Source organism: Podarcis melisellensis (genome assembly GCF_964234715.1).
Source record: "Podarcis melisellensis genome assembly, chromosome: 13".
Taxonomy (NCBI): domain Eukaryota; kingdom Metazoa; phylum Chordata; class Lepidosauria; order Squamata; family Lacertidae; genus Podarcis; species Podarcis melisellensis.
This window is the reverse complement of record NC_138545.1, coordinates 47155769-47181392: the sequence shown is the minus strand read 5'-3', so window position 1 is coordinate 47181392 and position 25624 is coordinate 47155769. Positions and strand designations below refer to the sequence as shown.

Genomic DNA, 25624 nt, shown 5'->3' with positions numbered 1-25624 from the left:
TTTCAGCGTGTCTGTAACCCGAAAAAACGCAACCCTGAAGCGTCTGTAACCCTAGCTATGCCTGTATGTACAATCATGTATTAAAGTGCAGGACTGGGGTCTGAGTGAAGGGGCACACAGGCGCCAAACAAATAATGCATTTGGAATGCAAGGTGTGTTTACTCTCTGGGGCCCAGGGCCAACCCGAGACATTCTGACACCTGAGGCAGACCCCAAAATGGCAGCCCCCTCTATGCCAGGGTAGGAGGGGTGAAGGAAGATCTACATCAGGACCAAGGGCTAATAAATATTGGCATCGGGATCTGCTGCACCAGTGGATCCTGCCGCCTGAGACGGTTGCCTCATCTTGCCTCACGGATGGGCCGGCCCTGCCTGAGCTCACAAGCACTGGCTTTCCTGGATTACTGAGGATCCCATGTTGTTGTTGTTTAGTCGCTTAGTCGTGTCCGACTCTTCGTGACCCCATGGACCAGAGCACGCCAGGCACTTCTGTTTTCCACTGCCTCCCGCTGTTTGGTCAAACTCATGCTGGTAGCTTCGAGAACACTATCCAACCATCTCGTCCTCTGTTGTCCCCTTCTCCTTGTGCCCTCCATCTTTCCCAGCATCAGGGTCTTTTCCAGGGAGTCTTCACTTCTCATGAGGTGGCCAAAGTATTGGAGCTTCAGCTTCAGGACCTGTCCCTCCAGTGAGCACGCAGGGCTGATTTCCTTCAGAATGGATAGGTTTCATCTTCTTGCAGTCCATGGGACTCTCAAGAGTCTCCTCCAGCACCATAATTCAAAAGCATCCATTCTTCGGCGATCAGCCTTCTTTATGGTCCAGCTCTCACTTCCATACATCACTACTGGGAAAACCATAGCTTTTACTATACGGACCTTTGTCGGCAAGGTGATGTCTCTGCTTTTTAAGATGCTGTCTAGGTTTGTCATTGCTTTTCTCCCAAGAAGCAGGCGTCTTTCAATTTCATGACTGCTGTCACCATCTGCAGTGATCATGGAGCCCAATAAAGTAAAATCTCTCACTGCCTCCATTTCTTCCCCTTCTATTTGCCAGGAGGTGATGGGACCAGTGGCCATGATCTTCGTTTTTTTGATGTTGAGTTTCAGACCATATTTTGCGCTCTCCTCTTTCACCCTCAATAAAAGGTTCTTTCATTCCTCCTCATATCAGTGCCATTTCAGTGAGGATCCCATATCAGCGCCCAAACATCATTACAGACATGCAAAACCAAGTCGCTTCCCTTTAAATGCAAATAGCAGCTTCAGAGGAGGCGGTTTTGTTTCAACAGTGGCAGGGAGAGAACTGCTCAGTCAGCTGGGCTTTGCTTATATTTCCTCTCAGTGCTCCTCACAGGTGGTTGCCATCATATCTACGACCGACACAACATACTTCTAATACTGAATTATGTATATTTGCTTCAGCATTGAAATTACTTTTGCACCAGGCTAAGCGCCAACTCAAGTAATTAAAAACGCTTATTAAGGAAGATCTGGAATGTCACCAAGGAAGTCCAGGAACACTTGTCTGGCTTCTCATTCCAACAGGCCAATGTAAGTACCGTATTTTTTGCTCTATAAGACGCACCAGACCACAAGACACACCTAGTTTTTGGAGGAGGAAAACAACAACAACAAAAATTCTGAATCTCAGAAGCCAGAACTGCAAGAGGGATCGCTGCGCAGTGAAAGCAGCAATCCCTCTCGCTGTTCTGGCTTCTGGGATAGCTGAGCAGCCTGCATTCGCTCCATAAGACGCGCACACATTTCCCCTTACTTTTTAGGAGGGAAAAAAGTGAGTCTTATAGAGCAAAAAATACGGTAAGTGTCTTGTTTGTACAAACTTACCGCAGTGAAATAGAGAACTTGTATTGCCTCTGCTTTCACATCTGATATGGCCCAGGTTCACAGAACTGAAGACTTTTGTCTGGGATGGTCAGCAACAGATACAATCATGCCTGAAAGCAAAGCAGATGGTTTTAGGGATGGTGGTGATGAGCTTTGAGATGCTCTCAAGATGTGTACTGGTGTGTACTGGCATACTTTTAAAAAGCAATTAGGAAGACCATTGAAGGCGATAACTCTATCAATGGTTATTTATTAGCCACAATAGCTGCTGTAGTAAGGTAAAGGGATCCCTGACCATTAGGTCCAGTCGTGACTGACTCTGGGGTTGCGGCGCTCATCTCGTTTTATTGGCCGAGGGAGCCGGCGTACAGCTTCTGAGTCGTGTGGCCAGCATGACTAAGCTGCTTCTGGCAAACCAGAGCAGCGCATGGAAACGCCGTTTACCTTCCTGCTGGAGTGGTACCGATTTATCTACTTGCACTTTGACGTGCTTTCAAACTGCTAGGTTGGCAGGAGCAGGGACCGAGCAACGGGAGCTCACCTCGTCACGGGGATTCGAACCGCTGACCTTCTGATCGGCAAGCCCTAGGCTCTGTGGTTTAACCCACAGCGCCACCCGCGTCCCTGTCTGCTGTAGTAGTACTCTACAAAGTCTGCTGGAAAATGCACAGAGGTTTATTCTGGATGCAACTGAAGCTCTGTTTATACCTTTCGATGGAAGCTTTTGTCCAGGCTTGTGCACTCTTCAGTTTGTATTCGGATACAAACAATGCAGCCTGGCCACAAAACTTGTTAATTAACTATATATATTGGGCCCTTTAAGTCTGATTGATTGAAATTATATCAAGCTTTGCTCCCTCATTTGTTGCTTTCCCCGTAAAGCAGAACCCAAAAGCTGTAGGTTTCCTTTAAACATCTGTAATAAACACTGTAGCAGATTCTCATCATCAAATGCTTCCTGTCTCGGAACAGCCTTATCTTCTGCGACAGACAACGAAGCCTTGATAAAGTTACAGCCCAATCGCCTTAATGGAAGTGGAATTAAGTTAGCAGCAGAAAATACGAAGGAGTGACTGGGAAAGTCTTCAGTTGTGATCTCATGTCTGGGAAAGGAAACTCGATCCATTATGCTGAATGCAAATCTAGCATGCTGCGTTCATGCAACCTCAATGGAAAAACGTCATTTCATTCAGAAAGCATAATGTGAAATGCTGTAATATAAATAGGGGGAGGAGGTGGGATGGTGGTGGTAGTCCTGGAAGTTACCTAAAGGAGTAGAATGATGTAATGGCCAGTGGGAGGAGTCCCTCAGCACTCAGAGTTCCCCCTGCCTTTGGACATTAGAAGAAAGTGCAAAACTGCCTGCTGAGAATTCCTTTTGCTGAAGGACCCTGCAAAGAAAGATTGAGGCGGACAGAATAACCCTCCCTGTAAGTTTTTCTCTTCTCTCTCTGACTGTTAGCATGTGTTATTTGGACGAAACTAAAGGCAACACTCGGCTTTGCCCGGGCCTCTCCTTTTCCTCCTCTCCTTTTCCTGCCGCCCTCGCTGTTGACATTATGATTGTAAGGTCTTTGGGACAGAGACTCATTTTTGGCCATTCCATTCATGTATACAGATGACGCTGTCTACGCAAAATAATAATATGCAGTGTTAAGCTGTTTAGCAAAGCTTCCTAGAGTTTAAATTGAGAGCATGTTACCGGGCAATGTAAAATGAACAATTCACAGGGTACCTATTTACCTGGAAGTAAGCCCTATTGATTTCCAGGTACCTTACTTTCAAGTAGAGGGATATAGTCGTGGGACACAAGTTTATGTCCTATATATCCACATGGAGACAGACGTTGTGCAACAGAGCTTCCAATATATACAGTAGTACCTCAAGTTAAGTACTTAATTCGTTCCGGAGGTCCGGTCTTAACCTGAAGCTGTTCTTAACCTGAAGCACCACTTTAGCTAATGGGGCCTCCTGCTGCCGCCACGCCGCAGGAGCCTGATTTTTGTTCTTATCCTGAAGCAAAGTTCTTAACCTGAAGCACTATTTCTGGGTTAGTGAAGTGTGTAACCTGAAGCGTATGTAACCTGAGGTACCACTGTACCGTGACAGTTGAGATTCCTAATTATCTAGGAGTAGAACAACACTGTTTAAATTTCCGCAATGCAAAATTACCGACGTACTGGGAACTTTCTGCTCAGATGTTATAGTAAGTGTTATTTTTCTAGTAGTTTATGATCCTACACTTTCTCCAAGTACCTCAAGGCCATGGGCACAGCCTCTTCCCTCCTACCTGCAGCCCCACAATGTTATCCTTGTTAACAGCTGTTTGAATAAGATAAGTCTGCAATATAATGATCTGGTTTAAGATAAGGCTGCAATATAACGATCTGGTTTGCAGATGAGATGCCAGTAAGGCAAACTACGGCTTAGCAGGACTGCAAAAACCTGCGGGATTGCAGAGACAGGAGAAAATCTACCTTAGCCAATGGTTGAAGTGGGAATCAACGGTTGTCAGGCAGTGGGGGGGCAGTGCCTCCTATTTGCCAAGAGGCCGTTGTAGAGGGAGATTTTTGGGGGATGGAGTGCCAAGAAGGGAGCAGATCTGGCCTCAAAGGAATGTTCTGTAGCACTCGAAACCCTGACAGATGATAATGCATTCCTTGGAGGCCGAATCTGCTGCCCCTGTGGATCCTACCGCCTGAGGCAGTCGGCCCACCTTGCCTCATGGATGGGCCGGTCCTGCTCCCTGGTCTTTTTTTGCTCCCATGTACACTGTGTTAGGGATGCGGATGGCGCTGTGGGTTAAACCACAGAGCCTAGGACTCGCCGATCAGAATGTCGGCGGTTCGAATCCCCATGACGGGGTGAGCTCCCGTTGCTCGGTCCCTGCGCCTGCCCACCTAGCAGTTTGAAAGCACATCAAAGTGCAAGTAGATAAATAGGTACCGCTCCGGCGGGAAGGTAAACGGCGTTTCCATGCGCTGCTCTGGTTTGCCAGAAGCGGCTTAGTCATGTTGGCCACACGACCCAGAAGCTGTACGCTGGCTCCCTCGGCCAATAAAGCGAGACGAGCGCCGCAACCCCAGAGTCGGCCACAACTGGACCTAATGGTCAGGGGTCCCTTTACCTTTACCTTTACACTGTGTTAAGCCAATCTTTGGCTTAGTGTGCCATCAAGACTCCTCTCTGGGAGCTGGCACATTGGCACAATCCTTGTAAACCATAGTTTAGCTTATCTTGTCACACAAGCCAGGTCATCCAGCAAACATCATGGCTGATCAGGGAGTTGAATGTTGCGGAAGTCCAACATTTCAACTATTATACCACATTAGCTCTTCTGCTAACAGGCAGTATATACATATTTCTTCCAATTACCAGCTTCATATATGCAGGGGGGCCTGTTGTGAATCACCCAGAGATCTATAGGTGAAGGGCAGTATACAAATTGTAGTAATGATGATGATGATGATGATGATAATAATAATAATAATAATAATAATAATAATAATAACCTGTTCTGCTCCCCAAAATGAACTAGCATAATTTACTAAAACTGCCCATGTCTACTACTTTGAACTATCTCTTCACCGTTATGAATGAAGAGATCAACTTAGGAGACAAAGGACAGAGCTACAGACAACTTTTTCTTAAAGTGCTGTGAAGGATAATGAGCGTTCAACAAACCATGAGTTAGATTTCTTTCTCCACGAGGTACCACCTCAGCCATGCTACCACCTCCTAACCAAAGAAAACCAAACAGATTCATGCAAATTTAAGTAACTGTACTACCTAACTACCAAAGATTTACAAAGCAGGTAGAATTTCAACAATTTGCCTCTTTAGTGTCCTTTGACTTATATTCCCGCCTCCTAAACAAACAGGAAAAACAGGATTGTCTTATATGAGAATGAGCAGCCCATAACACTGAATTTTGTGAAATACCTTTGGATGATAACATCAAAGTTTTTGCCTTTTAGGGGTCATAAGACTCTCTGCTGTTTTTGTTCCAACCACCTAACTCTGGCTACCCCTCTGGAAATTTAGACAACAAATAGCACATGAGATAACAGGGTTTATTATGGGGAAAGATGCAACTCACCTGAGAAAAGCTATAAACAGTTTCCTGGGGCCTGTGTAGTCATTAGGGATGGATTCTTTATTTGCAGTACTTTTACTTTGTTGTGTACTTTTACCTAAATGTGTAGTTACAAGAAAACAAATTAGCATATGGAAATTGTATGCAAATTTATGCCATGGACCTTTTAAGAATCTAGCAACACCCCTGCCTTTGAATGTCCCCTGACCTTTCCTTGAATATCCCCCAACCCAAAATAAGTAACGGGGGGGGGGGGAGAGACTGGTGCAGTAGGGAAGGATCTCTGAATAAGGGCCTGTATATTTAAGAAAGTATTGCTCTTGAGAACTTTTTGACAGTTGCTGTTTGAAGAGCTCTCTGACCAAAGTCTTGAAGGTTGCTGCTGCTTTAAGAAATAAACAGGAGTATTCATCTAAATTGGTAAGGTGTAATTTTAGTTTATACTGTTAGCACACAACTAATCCTTTCACGGCTTCTATCACTGCTGTCAAAGGCGTAATTGTGCAAAATGAAGTGTAGGGACACAGCTGCATTTCATACGGCCTTGTGGACCTCCTTCGATGAATAGCTATCTGTCAGAAGCTACTTTGCACTTCCAGACTGGAGGGTATAGGCATTTGGGAAATGCCTAAAAGAGGGGAAAGGTGTTAAGCTGTTGACACTGATTCGGGAAGAATGGAGGGAGAGGCAGGCCTCAGCCTGGTGCCCAAACTCAGTAGCTTGCCTTTTGATTAAGAATGCCCAATGCATTCCAACCATAGGCAGTCCTCAGGGCCAAGCAAATGACATATGCTTAAAAATGGATGTTCAAACGAATATAAATAGCCATAAGGAATATGAAGTAAAGATGATGTAATACTGCAAGAACGACTCAAACAGATTTTCCAGTCAACATCCACACAGTGCATTCGTAAGTGCTAACAAACCCGGAGGGATGAACATATGAAGGCGCTGTGTGCCGAGCTTACGCTGGCTGGCAGTGGTTCTTTAGGCTCAGGAAGAGGGTCATCTGCTATATGAATGGCATCCCATGAAACTGTTAGCAGACCTTGCAGCTTGGGTGAACTAGATTAGAACAAGAACTTACAGTTTCTAGAGTTCAAAGGCTTTATTCATGCAGGAACTATTTATAGGATGAGTGGTGAGTGGAGACAGAAGGGAGGGCAATAGCAGACATCTTGTCTGGAGACAACAGCAACATGTCTCAGCTCTTTAGGGTGAAGTTAACTTCGACATAGAGGCTTACAAACAAGTGCTGGCTGGGTTGCTAAATGAACAGTGTCCACTGGTGGTTCAAAGTAACATATGCATTAACTGTGAACTATGGCCTTCTTGGTAGTGGTGCCCTCCCTGTGGAACACCCTCCCTTCAGATGTCAAGGAAGAAACAACTATCTGACTTTTAGAAGACATCTGAAGGCTGTATTGGAAAGTTTTTAATGTTTGATGCTTTATTATGTTTTATATATTCTGTAAGCTGCCCAGAGTGGCTGGGGGAACCCAGCCAGATGGATGGGGTGTAAATAATAAAATTATCATCAATATAAGGAAATGTCTTGGCTTCCCATCAGCAGAAACATCCCCAAACACTCAACAATAAAACAATTGCAAACCCAAAGAGATACAGGCTGAGATAAGAATCTCCACTTGAAAGTCTGGCTGAAAAAGGGAGGTCTTCAGCAAACACCAAAGAGAGAATAGAGACAGCACTTATCTGATATGTAATGGGAACGAATTCCAGAGGGTGGACTGATTCCTGCATCACATAGAATGGACCTCCTGGTATGAAGATGCAGAGTATAGTAATAGGCTGGGTATGAAATCTGTGATATGGTCTTTTAGGGCACCACCTCATTTTTTAACTGGATGTGCCAAGGAACTTGGGCCTTTCAGAGGTTGCTGAGCCATGCTCACCCGCTGCACCGCCAAGGATGAAGAATAAGAATTTTACAAGGTAAGGACCATGTCCATGATATCAATGTAAATTATTTGCCGCCTTGTGAAATGAACACTGGAATTAAAAAATCTTTCAAGCATCCCTATTGTGAAAACCTAATTTGACTTGGGTAAAACATTCAAAAATTAGGTGCTAAGCTTGAACAGGGCATGGAGGTGGGGGAAAACACTTGCACAGCACGTTGCTAAAGTGGTACCTCAGGTTAAGAACAGTTTCAGGTTAAGAACGGACCTCCAGAACCCATTAAGTTCTTAACCCGAGGTACCATTGTAACACACCTCTAAAGGAAGCTCTTAAACACCAGGCCCTAGCAAACTGTTGATCAGGTTTCATTTCCAAAGATCATATCTTGCAATGAGTCAGACATGAGTTAAACGGCCCCTTTTGAAGATGAATTTCCTCACACAGTGTATTCATCTAATTTGCCTTTCAGATCGCTCTCCATTGCTTCTAGCCAACAAGACTGAAACGCCATCAGCTGATGCCATTGAGTTGCCTCACACTGTTGGCTTTTGTGCTTCCCTTTTGATGTGTGCAATGCTTTCCTGTTCTCTCCATGTTGCCTGCATGCCGCTAAGAGAGCATTCGTCAACGAATCCAGGTGTGCCCATGAAGGCAGCTTGCAAACTGGGTCCTGGGAAAAGCTGCTGCAAACCTTAGACCTGCCACCGGAGGAATATGTGGGCGCTGCCGCCAGATGCTTAGCAGAACATGGTTCGTCGAGGGATCGTGGCATGGCTCCCTCGGGTGGCCGTTCTGCTGGTGGTCCTCTGTTGTGCGGTGTCCGTGCTCTACATGCTGGCCTGCACCCCGCGAGGTGACAACCAGCAGCTTGCCTTCCCCAGAGCCAACAGCCCAACGGGGAAAGAGGAGTACCAGGCGATCTTGCAGGAAAGGGAAGACCACCACTGGGACTACATCAGCAGTCTGAAGAGGCAGATTGCAGAGCTGAAGGATGAGCTCCAGGAAAGGAGCCAGCAGTTGAAGAACATCCAAGGCCACAGCAAGGACTCTTTGGGAGTGGGGATAGACCGGAGGGACCCTGAGAAGCCCCAGAAGGCCCTCTTGCAGTTCCTGCATTCCCAGGTGGACAAAGCAGAGGTCCACACGGGAATGAAGCTGCCCAATGAGTATGCCGCGGTGCCCTTTGAGAGCTTCACCCTTCACAGAGTGTACCAGCTAGAGATGGGCTTGACGCGTCACCCAGAGGAGAAGCCGGTGCGGAAGGACAAGCGAGATGAGTTGGCGGAGGCTGTTGAGCTGGGCTTGGAGACTTTGAACAGCCCAGAGAGGAAGAGCAACACAAACCGCCGGGCGTATTCCCCCTCTGACTTCATAGAAGGTGTGTATTCTTGGGAGTCACTCAGGGATTGGTGAGGTTGTTTCTTGAAGGAGATTCCTTAGAAAAGGTGGGAGACTCCTTTTCTGTCCTCAGGTAGAAGCCGAGCTAGGCTTGGATGGGATTAAAAGTGCTAGTGTTCCAATGTCCCTTTGGTAAAGCTCAGTAGCAAAATACAGAAAGCCTCCAGAAATTGAACGGTAAACAAAGGGCCTATTCTACCTGGTGCCAATCTCTCCAATTACTTTCCCCAGATAATCTGTATCTGTGTTTAATTCACAAATCACATTTTGGGGGTGTATTCTTCCCAAACATCTTAGGTAAATACCTAAAAGACTTAATGTGTGGAATGGGTTTTAGTGAAAATGAAACCAGAACACTTATACAAACACTGTTTGAGGCAAATTTTGGTTTTAAAATCAATTTATTACATTTGTGTCCCCTCTTTCCTCCAAGGCAGTGGTTCTCAACCTGTGGGTCCCCAGATGTCGTTGGACTACAACTCCCATCATCCCTGAGCTAGCTAGGGGTAATGGGAGTTGTAGTTCAACAACATCTGGGGACCCACAGGTTGAGAAAGGCTGCTCCAAGGAGCTCAAGGTGGCATATCTGGTTCCCTTCCTCCCCACTTTTTAACCTGACAACAACCCTGTGAGGTAGGTTAGGCTGAGAGACTGCGATTGGCCCAAGGATACCTAGTGGGATTTGTGGCTGAGCAGCAAGTTCAACACTGGACTCCCCCCATCCTAGTCCAGCCTTCTAACCACCACACCACATATAACAATAACACATAAAATGGGAATGCAGTATCTGTTTTTGCTTTAGCAAAATTCCCACCCGCTACCCCCATCCACTACTTATCAACCCCCCAGCCAACCCCAGATGTTTTCTCCCACGTAGTATTCTTTCAGATATTGGAACCCAGCTTAGCCCAGGGCAGGATGACAACGAAAATGAAGCTTTGGGGGAGAAAGCCACAGCCACAGGTTTAAACCAAAGGGCCTACAGTCATCATTTAAGGCTTGTTAAAGGTAAAGGGACCCCTGACCATTAGGTCCAGTCGTGGACGACTCTGGGGTTGGGGTGCTCATCTCACTTTATTGGCTGAGGGAGCCGGCGTACAGCTTCCGGGTCATGTGAACCAGAGCAGCGCATGGAAACGCCGTTTACCTTCCCGCTGGAGCGGTACCTATTTATCTACTTGCACTTTGACGTGCTTTCGAGCTGCTAGGTTGGCAGGAGCAGGGACCGAGCAACAGGAGCTCACTCCATCGCGGGGATTCGAACCGCTGACCTTCTGATCGGCAAGCCCTAGGCTCTGTGGTTTAACCCACAGCGCCACCCACGTCCCACTGAGCCTTGTTAGGTATATCTAATTTCTGCTAAGTGCAGCAACCAGTTCTTGTGTTTCATTTTTTATACTTGCAATAAAATTTAAAAATACAGGCAAGGAAAAGGAATTATATAAAATATAGCCAGGTTGATATTTTGGAGAAAAATGAAAGCGAATGGGAAACTGAGGAGAGAAGTAACTGTTGACAAAGTTTGGGTGTGTAAATTATTCAGCTGAATCACGAGGGGAAATGAGCATCTATATTTGCTTGGAATGTGATCAGAAACTTGGAAGACTTCTATATACAAGAAAAAAGCGAAATCATGGCATCTTTAACAGGTTTTTTAAATAAAACAATGGAAGGCCCTCATTTCTGCACTTGCTGAGTAAGTTTGTATATAATCACTGCATCCCAAATTTGATCAATCCACTGCTGTTTGGAAAGTTGTTTGGGAGATGTCCAGCACGACTTCAACCTTCTCTGCTGCACACAGTTGCTTAAGAAGCGATTTTGACAGAATTTCTTTCCACTCAGCACTCAGAGGCAGCCTTCTTTAGAAAAAGCAAAGCAAAGGGTAGACTCTTCTGGCTTGCATATCAATAGCAAAACTGCTTAATCGTCTCCTGAAAGTCTAGCAGAGCACATTCATCTCATCTGATGCAACTCCTCTAGCTGCAGAGTCATCTTCATTCCTACAGAACAGAATAACAACACAGCTTCAAAGTTAGTCCATTTCTTAACTCTTTCAGTGGCAGTTCCTTGCTTCAGGATTAGGACTTTGACTCACGAGAATCATTAAGGAAACACACCGGTTGCTGCAATGGCTTTGTTGAAACATGTTTTTAAAAGTGTGCAGCTTTCCTAGTAAAGGTAAAGGTAAAGAGACCCCTGACCATCAGGTCCAGTCGCAGACGACTCTGGGGTTGCGGCGCACATCTCGCTTTATTGGCCAAGGGAGCCGGTGTTTGTCCGCAGACAGCTTCTGGGTCGTGTGGCCAGCATGACTAAGCTGCTTCTGGCGAACCGGAGAAGTGCACGGAAACGGCGTTTATCTTCCCACTGGAGTGGTACCTATTTATCTACTTGCACTTTGATGTGCTTTCGAACTGCTAGGTGGGCAGGAGCAGGGACCGAGCAACGGGAGCTCACCCCGTCGCGGGGATTCGAACCGCCAACCTTCCACTTGGCAAGCTCTTGGCAAGCAGCCTGCATCACAAATATTTAATAACCAGCCAATTTCTCTCTTAATTAACTGCCTACTTTATGTGAATCAAATGAAATAGGAAGAGCCGTTGGGGCTGAAGAGAAGAGTATTTGAAGAAGCAAAACAGGACTTTGATTAACTCTTCCCTTAAACATCATATTTTTCCATATTCTCAGCAGCTTGAACTTCAGCTCATCTTCCTAGGAGATTCACAAGAAAACAATTTTTAAAAGAAAATAGCTTCAAGTTGAGGAGGAGATGAAAACCTTCCCTACAAAATCACAAAATCAAGGGAATGCAACATGAGTCTTGCAGCAAGCCCCAAGTGCTACATTTTCTCTCCACATGAGCAGAAAAAAAACCAAAGTATAAATCTGCACTCACTTCTGAAATTCCTTGCTAACGGCTGTTTTCCCCTTTGTTTCCCTGACAGGCCTTCGTCGGATAGAAAGAGATAAAGGCACCCTGTACGAGTTGATATTCAAGGGAGGCAAAGCATACGAATTTGAGCGAATTGTCCTATTCAGACCATTTGGCCCCATCATGAAAGTTAAGAATGAAAACCTCAATATGGCCGACACCCTTATCAATGTCATAGTCCCGCTGGCTAAAAGAGCCAGCAAGTTCCAGCAATTCATGCAGAATTTCAGGTTAGTAAAGCTGCATGCTCTCACTGCCCTCCCCACAGCTGTGCCCCAATACTTCTTCTTCGGTAATAATAGCTTTTCTTACAAATACAGTCATAGGTAAAGGTAAAGGTGACTGACTCTGGGGTTGCAGCGCTCATCTCGCTTTATTGGCCGAGGGAGCCGGCGTACAGCTTCCGGGTCATGTGGCCAGCATGACTAAGTTGCTTCTGGCGAACCAGAGCAGCACATGGAAACGCCATTTACCTTCCCGCTGCAGCGGTACCTATTTATCTTCTTGCACTTTGATGTGCTTTCAAACTGCTAGGTTGGCAGGAGCAGGGACCGAGCAACAGGAGCTCACCCCGTCACGGGGATTCGAACCGCCAACCTTCTGATCGGCAAGTCCTAGGCTCTGTGGTTTCAACCACAGCGCCACCCGCGTCCCTATACAGTCACACCTCGGGATAAATACGCTTCAGGATAAGTATTTTCAGGTTGCGCTCCGCGGCGACCCGAAAGTAACGGAGCGTGTTACTTCTGGGTTTCGCCGCTCGTGCATGTGCAGACGGTCAAAATGACGTCACACGCATGCACAGAAGCGGTGAAACGTGACTCGCGCATGCGCAGTCCCGTCTTACGTTCTGTTCAGGATGCGAACGGGGCTCCGGAGCGGATCCGGTTCACAACCCAAGGTACCACTGTATGCAAGTAGTGAGTTGACAAGGCAGACGACACAGAGATTTCTCCAAGTAGTTCTTTATAAGTAAGCTGGAACTGAACTGAACTGAACACAGCTCAGCCGGTCTGCTTTTATAGGCAGCCGGCTGTCAACATTGTAACAACAACACGCCAGGGTTTCCCGCCTAAATTAACTGACGTGGACCTGAATGAAAACTATATACAGTGGTACCTCGGGTTAAGTACTTAATTCGTTCTGGAGGTCCATTCTTAACCTGAAACTGTTCTTAACCTGAAGCACCACTTTAGCTAATGGGGCCTCCTGCTGCTGCTGTGCCGCCAGAGCACAATTTCTGTTCTCATCCTGAAGCAAAGTTCTTAACTTGAAGCACTATTTCTGGGTTAGCGGAGTCTGTAACCTGAAGCGTCTGTAACCTGAAGTACACAATACCCCTGGTGGCCAGGGTGAGAACTTCAATACATAACACAGAGCATCAGTGCAGGCAAGGCTGTATATTTAGTTTCGCTTTAATTATTTACAATTTCATTAAGTTTCTTTTAGGTTTTACCTTACCCTTATCCCCTAGCTCAGCGGAAGAGTACAGTCAAACCTCGGTCTCTGAATGCCTCCATTTTATAATTTTCCGGCCAGGGGCGTAGCTAGCTGCTCCGACACCCGGAGCGGCGGGGTATGGGGTGATCCGCCTAGGGGGACTGCAAAGCGAGCTGCCCATGGGAGTCTGCCTGGCGGACACAAACCCCGTGCTGCCATTTCGGGCAGTGCGGTTCCCCGAGCTACATCACTCCCAGGAGAGACATGTGGCTCGGGTGCGCTGCAGGCCAGGCCCCGCCGTAAGTGCCGCCCCCGCGGTGTGCCATTTTGTCACCCCCTCAGGGGTAACACCCGGGGCGGCCCGCACGCCCCACACCCCTTCCTACGCCCCTGTTTTTGGCTCCTGAACACTGAAAACCCAGAAGTTAGTGTTCCAGTTTTCGAACGTTTTTTGGAAGCTGAATGTTCGACGCGGCTTCCACTTGAGTGCAGGAAGATCCTGCGGCCAATCGGAAGCTGCGCCTCAGTTTACGTTCGACAACTGAGGTTTGACTGTACATGCTTTCCATGCCAAAGGACCCAGTTTCATTCCTTGGCATCTTGTGGCCGGAACTTTGTACAGGATGAAAACAGAGCAAACCATGTGGGGTCTCTAATAGTAGTAGTAGTAGTAGTAGTAGTAGTAGTAGTAGTAATAATAATAATAATAATAATAATAATAATAATTTTTATTTATACCCCGCCCTCCCCAGCCAAGGCTGGGCTCACGGCGGCTAACAAGCAATAATAAAAACAAGTTGAATGAATACAACTTAAAAACAAAATTAAGATACAACATTAAAATATTGAAACGTTAAAATATTAAAATGTGGGAGGAGAAAGGAAAAGAAAAAAGAAAGAGGGGGAGGGAATCAAATTGCCTCCAAGCCAAAGGCCAGGCAGAACAACTCTGTCTTACAGGCCCTGCGGAAAAAAAGCAGATCCTGCAGGGCCCTGGTCTCATGAGGCAGAGCGTTCCAGCTACTGCGGAAAAAATCCCAAAATCCAGTTTTAACCATTCGTATCCAGGGAGGTGCATGCACATAAATGCACACAGAGCGTCTCTGCCCTTCCATCCCCCCATCATATAACACATGATATAACATACTCAAGCTAAAACTATGAAAACCACACAAGTTACAGGGAACCAGACAGAGGGCCTTCTAGGTAGTGGCACCCGCCCTGTGGAACACCCTCCCACCAGATGTCAAAGAGAACTTGTAGAAGACATCTGAAGGCAGCCCTGTTTAGGGAAGCTTTTAATGTCTGATGTATTACGGTATTTTAATATTTTGTTGGAAGCCGCCCAGAGTGGCTGGGGAACCCCAGCCAGATAGGCAGGGTATAAGTAATAAATTATTGTTGTTATTATAAAACCAGTAGCAGAACTAAGGTGTGTGTCACTGTGGCCAGATCATGCATAATGGAAGGAAGCTTACGCATTTACTTCTCTTCCAGGGAAATGGGTATACAGCAGGACAGGAGAATTCACCTCACTATCGTTTACTTTGGGAAAGAACAAATGAGCGAGGTCAAAGGAATCCTTGAAAACACATCCAGGTGAGTACAACCACGGATGCCGTTCTTTCTTCAGAAATCAAAGGGCAAATGCTTGTTGGGCTGCCCTTCCTCTTAAGTTGTGGGTGAACATATCAGACGACACAGCAATTCTCCAAACTGCTGTTGCTGTTTAGTCGTTTAGTCGTGTCTGACTCTTCATGACCCCATGGACCAGAGCACGCCAGGCACTCCTGTCTTCCACTGCCTCCCGCAGTTTGGTCAAACTCATGCTGGTAACCTCGAAAACACTATCCAACCATCTCGTCCTCTGTCGTCCCTTTCTCCTTGTGCCCTCCATCTTTCCCAACATCAGGGTCTTCTCCAGGGAGTCTTCTCTTCTCATGAGGTGGCCAAAGTACTGGAGCCTCAGCTTCACAATCTGTCCTTCCAGTGAGCACTCAGGGTTGATTTCCTTCAGTATGGAGAGGTTTGATCTTCTTGCAGTCCATGGGACTCTCAAGAGTCTCCTCCAGCACCATAATTAAAAAGCATCAATTCTTCGGCGATCAGCCTTCTTTATGGTCCAGCTCTCACTTCCATACATCACTACTGGGAAAACCATAGCTTTAACTATACGAACCTTTGTTGGCAAGGTGATGTCTCTACTTCTCAAGATGCTGTCTAGGCCTGTCATTGCCCTTCTCCCAAGAAGCAGGCGTCTTTTAATTTCGTGGCTGCTGTCACCATCTGCAGTGATCATTGAGCCCAAGAAAGTAAAATCTCTCACTACCTCCATTTCTTCCCCTTCTATTTGCCAGGAGGTGATGGGACCAGTGGCCATGATCTTCGTTTTTTTTGATGTTGAGCTTCAGACCATATTTTGCGCTCTCCTCTTTCACCCTCATTAAAAGGTTCTTTAATCCATGAAGGGGATTCTCCAAACAGCTCTTGTTTATTCACAGGCCAGAACAGAACTGACTGAAGGGTTCAGTCAGCCTGCTTATATAGAGCTCCAGTACAACGTAACTGCAACAATTTTCTAAAACTATCCAATCACTGAACGTCACTTTCGATCCCTTATTTGCATAACTATCTACAGTATCCCCCTGCTGGCCCAGGGTGAGAACTTCAGTACATAACACATCTCATCTCATTAGTGGTAAAGCCATGTTTTCATTTGGGTTGAAAGGCCTGTTTTGTACCAGCAATGTTGTATGACCCGGCTGTGGTTTTTCAGTGGAAAGAGGAAACCCGCTTCGTTGTGTCTACATGCTCAGAGGAGCATCTTATCACATGTTACCCTAACAATAGTTTCTGAAACTGGGTACCTGGGCCAGACAGAGTGGGAGGGAGCAGGAGAGCTTAATGGCCTTGGCTCTAAGCTCAAATGGGGCATCAGATTTAGACACTTTTAATGCTTCCCGGACTAAAATGTGACACACACTGTCATCTTAGAGCTGCCGCTTTAAGCAACTAAGAGATGCGATTTGGCAAAAGAACCTAGCAGTTCGAAAGCACGTCAAAGTGCAAGTAGATAAATAGGTACCACTCTGGCGGGAAGGTAAACGACATTTCCCTTGCGCTGCTCTGGTTCGCCAGAAGCGGCTTAGTCATGCTGGCCACATGACCCAGAAGCTGTCTGCAGACAAATGCCGGCTCCCTCGGCCAATAAAGCGAGATGAGTGCCGCAACCCCAGAGTCGTCTGCGACTGGACCTAATGGTCAGGGGTCCCTTTACCTTTACCTTTTAAAGGGTAAAGTCACTCACAAAAAGATCACTATGGATGAAAACATCAGCACAGAAAAAGCTCTGTCTTCCCTTCCAGAGATCAAACAACAATGGAGGGCAGGGCGAGGCGGCGTGGCAGGAGTCAATTTTAGCGACGCTAAGGAAAGGGAGCCAGAGATCGACCGCGATCTACCAAAACCTCACGGGGATCTACCAGTAGATCGCAATCAACCTGTTGGACATTCCTGCACTAGATAAACTCATTTCAGAATTTGTCAGGAACCACCCCATCCTTCAAGATCTGTCAAATGTAGTTGACCCTTCTAGGGTGTGGAATTGTGAATAGTGGGAGTGGAACCATTTCCCTCTGAGCTTGAGCAAGTGCCAACATTTATGACACTTCAGTGTCTATTAAAAACACATTTGTGCTCTCAAGCCTTGGCTGGTGGTTGACTCCAGCAAGATAGAGGTAAAGATAAAGGGACCCCTGACCATTAGGTCCAGTCGTGCCCGACTCTGTGCTTGCGGTGCTCATCTCGCTTTATTGGCCGAGGGAGCCGGCGTACAGCTTCCGGGTCATGTGGCCAGCATGACTAAGCCACTTCTGGCGAACCAGAGCAGCGCACGGAAACTCCATTTAGCTTCCCGCTGGAGTGGTACCTATTTATCTACTTGCACTTTGACGTGCTTTCGAACTGCTAGGTTGGCAGGAGCAGGGACCGAGCAACGGGAGCTCACCCCGTCACGGGGATTCGAACCGCCGACCTTCTGATCGGCAAGTCCTAGGCTCTGTGGTTTAACCCACACCCACAGCGCCACCCACATCCCTCTCCGTCAAGATACTATACTCTTTAAAGCTGCCTTGATTTACCAGCTGCTTTTGTGATGCTGGTGTTCGGGATATATTTTAAGATTGTCGTTCACCAGCTGGAGATTGATGTGAAGGGCAGTCTTTAAAAGTTTTAATTTAAATAATGGAATACTCTACTATATTTCCCAAAGCACATTTTGTGTTGTGGTCTCTCATCAAAGCCGGAAACCGGCAAAATCCAGATCAGCCAACTTAGCATTCAGGACTCAAGGCGATTCCAGCAGCCACCACAACAAATCTGTTTGTCATTAAGGTGCCACAAGACTCTCTTATTTCTTCACTTGTGACAAATGCTCCTGTTCGGTGCACAATTCATACCTCTTCTTTGCTTTTTGGTTCCTTTTATTTCCCCAATGTATTATTTAGTAATGCAAAAAAGACATTATATTGTCTTATCAGCAGAAAGGACTGTGCAGATCACACTATTACATTAAACTTAACAAAAAATAAGGAGTAAGGTCAAATGCCTTCCCCAAATCTTTGATTCCAAAAGGCAATAAAAACCACCCATATTTCAGTAACTCTATTTAAATATCTTGTTACGTTTTCTCACGCATGATTATAGTTGTAAGATATGCTTATGTAGCAATGATTATTGGATCTTTCAGCAATATCCCACGACTTCCTCAATATTGCCCAGAATTAGGCACCATTTAAAAAACATGATGACATTACCAAAAGCTCTGCACTTAATTGCCCCATATTCTCCAGCATTAATCATCAGGCATCCTTTATAAGTGCTTCAATTTGTGGGTAATTGAATACAATAAATACCCCGTTTTAAAAAATTGCCGTATTTTTCACCCCATAGGACGCACTTTTTCCCCTCCAAAAATGAAGGGGAAATCTGTGTGCGTCCTGTGGGGCGAATTCAGGCTTTCGCTGAAGCTTAGAGAGCAAGAGGGGTCGGTGTGCACCGACCCCTCTCGCTCTCCAGGCTTCAGGAAGCTATCAGCAAGCCTGGGGATCCCGCGGGAGTTCCCACAGGGCTCCCTGGGCTGCGGATAGCAGCCTGCTGCCCGGAGCGCGGGGCGCGCTGAAGCAGAACACCCCGCGCTTCGGAAAGATATCATTTTCTCCTCTAAAAACTACGGTAGGTGCGTTTTTAAAAGCTCGGGCTGCCCCCGCGGCTGGGGGGGGATAATTTTTTTCCTTTATTTCCCCCCCCCCAAAAAAACTAGGTGCGTCCTATGGGCCGGTGCGTCCTATAGGGCGAAAAATACGGTATGTATCAAATTTACTGCTATCCGAGTTTTACATATTTTATTTCCTATTCAGTTCTAGGTATTCTCCTGTATATTAATTCCTAGATCTTTCCCCTATTTGGGGGGAATTTTGTTATTGCTGTTGCTGCTGCTTCTGCTTCTTATTTTAACTCTTTATTTGTCTTCCTAAAGACAAAAGAGGCCAAATAATGAAATAATGCTTATGTTGCCATTCCTCCTTATACAGATCAGTCAACTTCAAGAATTATACCTTCATCCAGCTGAACGAAGAGTTCTCAAGAGGGAAAGGCCTGGACGTGGCTGCACGGTTTTGGAAAGGAAGCAATGTTGTCCTCTTCTTCTGTGACGTAGATATATACTTCACAGCAGAATTCCTCAACACGTGTAGACTGAACACACAACCAGGTATAGCTATCCTTAGATTTAGACCTTGGTCTGTTTCGCCAACATAGAGCGTTCATCCATGCTTGTCCTGTGCCGAGAAAGCATGGGTTGAAGTGTTTTGCCTTTGCCCTGCTGCTTTCCCCTGGAAAACCTACTCTTTAGTGCTAAATTGGAACAAACAGCAATCAGCAGGAAACTCGACTGCTCCCCCCGCTCCGCCAATCATAGCTGTCAACCGTCCTTTATTTGGCGGGAAAGTCCCTTATCCGAGCGCTGTGTCCCGCTGCTGTCCCTTATTGATGATGTCCCTTAAATTTCCCGGGTTTCAAAGGAAGCAGCTCCTCTTCTTCCCTGCCTGCCGGCCAGGGAGAAGGGAGGCTCCAACTGTGTTGCTTCGCTGCATTGCTCACCCAATAAGGAGTCTAAGAACGACTGGGGGGTGGAGCTTGCATGCCTTGTGCTGATCAAATCGGCTGCGTTGCCTGGGGACTCGCCTTTGCTCAGCGCTTCCCAGCGGAGAGGTGACGGTGGTTTTCCTTGCTGCATCCCCTTTGCCGGGTTGCTGCACTGTGGGAACCACAACTTGAGGCTTCGTTTGGCTGCTGGCTGGGCTTTCTGCCTTTGGCTCGGAGGGGCTCAGAAGTTGAACATACCTGTGCTTGGAAATCCCTTATTTTGGCTGCTGATCCCTTATTTTTGAGGCTGCTGGTCCTTTATTTTCAAATCTGTAAGTTGACAGCTATGCCGCCAATTCAGTGCTAAAATATGGGCTTCCCCAGGGGAAAATGGTGGGGCAAATGGAAGTTTGGATGAGACTTAGGTTAGAGCCCCTGTGACACAAGTGCAGGATAGCTGGGATCCCATGAACTTGACAGCAAAGTTGCTATCAGAATGATACCACTTTAATCAACAGAACAGAGCAACTCCAAAAAGTTGGATTCTTTTTCTACAAAAGGCTACAAACCCCCCAAGAGCACTTAAATCTAAGGCTATGAACATAAAAGTCAACACATTCCAGGATAAAAAAAACATATATGCAAACTTAGCACAAATAACCCAGTTTTTTCAACACACTCTCATTTTTAGGGAAGAAGGTGTTTTACCCAGTTCTTTTCAGCCAGTATAACCCAGGCCTAATTTATGGACACCACGATTCCATTCCACCTGTAGAACAGCAGTTGGTAAGTAAATGGGTTAAATGGCTTTAAATGTTGTTCAAAATCCATATATACTAAAAAAAGAAAAAAAGGCACACTTAAACGTTATCCTGCCTAAAATATGGAACCGTTTCGGCTCAAAATCTTTTTAAAATTGTGATGCACCAATTAGAAGGCAAAGGAGTTTAGGACTGTGGTTTATGAATATGCTGAGAAAGGGCAGCAAGGGAACTTTTGGACTGGTCTCTATTTTCAGGTGAGATTCGATCACCAGCAAATTCATGTTGTGCAATTATAGTTCATTGGGAGCTCTTGTGCAACAAACCTGCTTCCCCCCCCAAAAAACCTGGACTTTTTGCAATAAGGGGGCATGATGCGGAAATGCATTGGGAAGTTTGGGATAAGGCTCGCTAACACCCCCAGATAAATCAGAATGAATGCTCATTAAAGAGGCAACATCATCTAATCTCCCTGCAAACAAATCAGGATGAACACGCAGTAATGATGTCATCTGAAAGCGGCTTTAGTATTCAAATCCCAAACCTCAGCTGAAATCAGCAAAAAATATGAATTGCATGTTCATACCCAGAAACCTCCCCTCTAAATAAATTCACACATGACTCAAATTTTGGTTTTGGTTTTTGGCAGAATTTGGGTCACAACTTTTTTGATTACAGAAAGTGACTGGTTGCATAGGTTCTGGTTTGACTAGCTCCCTGCCATGCAGGTAGCGCTGACTCGGGGTTCCAGCATAGGTCAGCCAAGGGTGAACACCTGGATAAGCGGAAAGCCGGGAACCGGCTATCTCCGCCACCCAAATGTCCCCCCTGGACTCAGGCACGGGCACAACTCCCTCTCAGGGGTTGACCAAATCATCGAGTCCCTGGATTTCTTTAACGGAATACCCTTCACATAGGGATGGCAAGAGTGTTCTCCCATCCCTATCACCTGAACCAGAGACTATCCGCAACTTTACAAGTTGTGATGTTTTGCTACGCGGCAGGCGAAATCCAAATGGCAACAGCCAAACACCCAAGTGGGGAAATTTCCTGCCGTGCCCCTGTCCCAATGACTGACGACACACGACGGCATAGCAAGGTCAAGCACAAGCCCTAAAAGTAGAGAGACGTGGGCGGGTGTTCCGATGCACAAGCCGAAAGAGGAAGCTCTGGGTCACGTGCATGGGCGTAAATAGGTCCCTCGAACCGTTTGGCCAGATTGAACCCAGATTTGAGGGACCTACCAATTGGGGGTTGTAGCTGATTAATAGTACCCACCCACAACACCGTGTGTCAGTTTCCAGGTCTCACTGCAATATGTGCCCTCCTTAAGGGTAAAAAGTAAACAGGTAAAGGGACCCCTGACCATTAGGTCCAATTGTGGCCAACTCTGGGGTTTATTGGCCAAGGGAGCCGGCATACAGCTTTCGGGTCATATGGCCAGCATGACTAAGCTGCTTCTGGCAAACCAGAGCAGCGCACGGAAACGCTGTTTACCTTCCCGCCGGAGCAGTACCTATTTATCTACTTGCACTTTGACGTGGTTTTGAACTGCTAGGTTGGCAAGAGCAGGGACCGAGCAACGGGCGCTCACCCCATCGCGGGGATTTGAACTGCCGACCTTCTGATCGTCAAGTCCTACGCTCTGTGGTTTAACCCACAGCGCCACCCGCGTCGTCTTTAAGGGAGGACCCGATTACAGTGGTAACTTGGTTTAAGTACTTAATTCATTCCAGAGGTCCGTTCTTAACCTGAAACTGATCTTAACCTGAAGCACTACTTTAGCTAATGGGGCCTCCTGCTGCTGCCGTGCCTCCAGAGCACAATTTCTGTTCTCATCCTGAAGCAAAGTTCTTAACCCGAGGTACTATTTCTGGGTTAGCAGAGTGTGTAACCTGAAGCGTATGTAGCCCGAGGTACCACTGTAATGGACTATTACATTCCAGGGCCATCATGAGACATTCTTTCTCTGTAGCCTCCCCAGGCTGCAGGGTGGGGATAATAGCAATGGTCTGCATTTGTATTAGCGGGGGAAATTTAAAAAATGTTTTAAAACTCCACAAGGCCACATTTTTTCATACAAAATAAAAGTCAAGAGTCCAGGAGTCTTTGCTTCTACTTTGTTTGGTGGTGCTGGTGAGTGCTGATCAATACTGAATTTCTCCATGATTTCAAGCATCACTAACAAGCCTTGTCTCCAGATGATGGAAGTGTCAGCCTACTTTTTTTAATATGTCTATAGCAGCATGGCAGTTTCAAGTGGCAGATTTATTTGGTATGGATATAGCTAAAAACAAAGACTGTGTAGGGACCTCACACACTAGGTGGACCACCTGAAGACATGCTAAGTCCTTCTTGTGTATCTGATTCTAACATGTGCGATGTAGCTCTTAGAATATGAAGGAATGGCAAAGGTGAGAGATCCCTGCCATGCAGGTAGCGCTGACCCAGGGTTCCAGCATAGGTCGTAGCACACATAGGCCGCCGGCGTACCTCGAGGACTATGAATGCGACCTCCCGGACAGGACTGGAACTTAGAGGGGAGGGGTGTTATGTACTGAGAACAATAGGATCCAAAATGCAGCAGTCTGATTGGTCCTAGAACATTAGGATTCAGAATGCTGCAGTCTGATTGGTCCTAGAACAATGCAGCAGTATGATTGGCCGGCAGGAGCCACCCAATCCAGCTCCAGATAGAAGTGAATCCACAACCTGATTGGCCTACAGGAGAATTCCGGAATTAGCCAATCACGTGCAGCCCATTGTGTAAATAATATATATAAAGCAGATACTTTGAGGGGACTTTCATTCCCTCCTCACCACTATGAGCTGAATAAAGAGCATGAAATCACTTTGCGACTCTGAGTATATTTCAGTATGGATATAGCTAAAAACAAAGACTGTGTAGGGACCTCACACACTAGGTGGATCATCTGAAGACATGCTAAGTCTTTGTTGTGTATCTGATTCTAGCATGTGCGATGTAGCTCTTAGAATATGAAAGAACGGCAAAGGTGAGAGATCAGGGAGTGTTAACTGACTGCAGCTGGAAGCAGCCACCGCACAGGGGTAAATGATCTTTATGTGAAATATGCACGTATACATACACAGATAAATGCACCTTTCTTTCTTCCAGGTTATAAAAAAGGAGACAGGGTTTTGGAGAGACTTTGGTTTCGGAATGACTTGCCAATACCGCTCTGATTATATCAACATTGGTAAGAAATGAAATCAAATGAATATTAATTTAGATATTAAATCCGATCAAGGCTGGTTCCCACCATGCCAAATTGGTGTTATCTTTATGTGGGGCCCAAGCAAGCCCCTTCTCTGGACCCTTAAGGCTCCCAAGCCATTTTGGGAATACAGTGGTACCTCTGGTTGTGTACAGGATCAGATCCAGAGGTTTCCGCAACTGGAGGTGGCGCTTCTGCACATGGCTCAGTTTAGCATTTCTGCGCATGTGTGCGGCACATAGAGCACTTCTGCCCATGGCGAAACCTGGAAAAATACTTCCGGGTTTGCCATGTACGTATCCTGAAGGATACGTAACTGGAGGTGAACGCAAGTAGAGGTACCACTGTATATTTTAAAATATTGAGTCATATCCTGATCTGATCCAAAAGACTCTGCAAGTAAAGAAACTGTCAGCGCAGTTGATTTCTCTTGAAAGGCTTTCCCCTCAGCTCCTGGGCCCACAGGTCTCTCTCTCTGTGCCACAATCGCATGAAACCTGTCTTTTCTTTCGTAGGAGGATTTGATCTCGACATAAAAGGGTGGGGAGGAGAAGATGTGCATCTGTACCGCAAATACCTTCACAGCAACCTCATTGTGGTCAGGACGCCTGTCCGGGGCCTCTTCCACCTCTGGCATGAAAAGCACTGCTTGGATGAGCTGACCCCAGAGCAGTACAAAATGTGCATTCAGTCCAAGGCCATGAATGAAGCCTCTCACGGCCAGCTGGGGATGCTGTTCTTCAGGAGGGAGATCGAGGCTCATCGGCGCAAGCAGAAAGCAAGCAATAAGAAGTCTTGAAGCCAAAGGAGATAAAAACCAAGAACCTCAAAATTTGACTCCGAAGGGTGTTCCCAAAACCACACTCGCAGGGGAGGAAATGCGTCTCTTGGTTATTTGCTTGCAGGGCTTTTGATACCACCGTAGTCTTTTCTCTGTGCCCACACTGCAGCACTGGGTGATGCCATTGTGGCATGGAGAATAGCTTCCCCTCCAACCCCTCAACAGTTTGATAGTTGAAGGACAAACAAGGTGGTTTTCCAACTTTGACTGACGCTACAATAAGAATACACAAAGCTTTACATTTTATCAAATGGGTAGCAAGGTGCTCATAAACTTGAACTGAATGAAATCCCAGGGAGATCTTTACAGAGTGGAGCCTGTAATGTTGAAATGAGGTTACTGACGATAGCCCCGATCCAGTTTTTTCCTAGACTCTGTTGTTGTGAGTAACCAGTGGCCCTAGATAGGAGATGCACACGCATATCTGGGCCATGTGTGCCACCAATCCAATTCAAGGGAGGTTATTAGATAAGCACCATAACAGAATGACTGGGATCCAGATCAGTTGCGTGGATCAGGGCTCTCTTGCCATTTAGATGTTTATCTAATGACTCCTAGCAGCTAGAAAGCGAACATTGAAAGATGAATGTATTAACTCTATATGGAAGCCAACACCATTATCAAAATTCATTCCCTCTCTCTCTCATATACAACCACCCACACGCCTCACAAAGCCATATCTTCTGAACTTCTGTGGAGTCGGTAAAGATAATATGGTCACTTGTCCTTGAGTGCTCTCAATTATCATTCTTTGCTTGTCCTCAACAGCGCACTTTGGGTTTTGTGTCCCATTGCGCACACTTAACATGCAAAGAGCTGCTGAGATGTAGCACAGTTTAACAGAATGGTGAAATGTTTTGTGACTAGATCTAAGGTCAGGTGGATTGGTAAGTAAAGCCAAGAGGGGCTTTTAACCTAGAAGCACCAGTCTTGACTTGCACTGAACCTCATACAGTTTGGAGTCTTTAAGGAGAGATGGATTTAACAGACAATGATTTTGTCTAGG

At 46.2% G+C, this 25624-nt stretch overlaps 1 protein-coding gene across 4 annotated transcripts in view; it reads left to right on the top strand.

Annotated features, from left to right (window-relative positions):
• The window catches only part of CSGALNACT1 (chondroitin sulfate N-acetylgalactosaminyltransferase 1), a 33135-nt gene extending 7791 nt beyond the window's left edge, over positions 1 to 25344 (top strand). For 2 of the 4 annotated variants that reach the window (XM_081884143.1, XM_081884142.1), the window contains exons 2-9: positions 7785 to 7896; positions 8333 to 9241; positions 12210 to 12426; positions 15134 to 15235; positions 19228 to 19406; positions 20472 to 20566; positions 23678 to 23759; positions 24293 to 25344. In XM_081884143.1, the coding sequence (XP_081740269.1) occupies positions 8611 to 9241; positions 12210 to 12426; positions 15134 to 15235; positions 19228 to 19406; positions 20472 to 20566; positions 23678 to 23759; positions 24293 to 24576 (1590 nt within the window). In that variant the 5' untranslated portion in view covers positions 7785 to 7896; positions 8333 to 8610 and the 3' untranslated portion in view covers positions 24577 to 25344. The remainder of the gene's footprint in view (positions 1 to 7784; positions 7897 to 8332; positions 9242 to 12209; positions 12427 to 15133; positions 15236 to 19227; positions 19407 to 20471; positions 20567 to 23677; positions 23760 to 24292) is intronic. The other 2 variants (XM_081884145.1, XM_081884144.1) reach the window with 1 other exon arrangement.
• Positions 25345 to 25624: the final 280 nt, after the last annotated feature.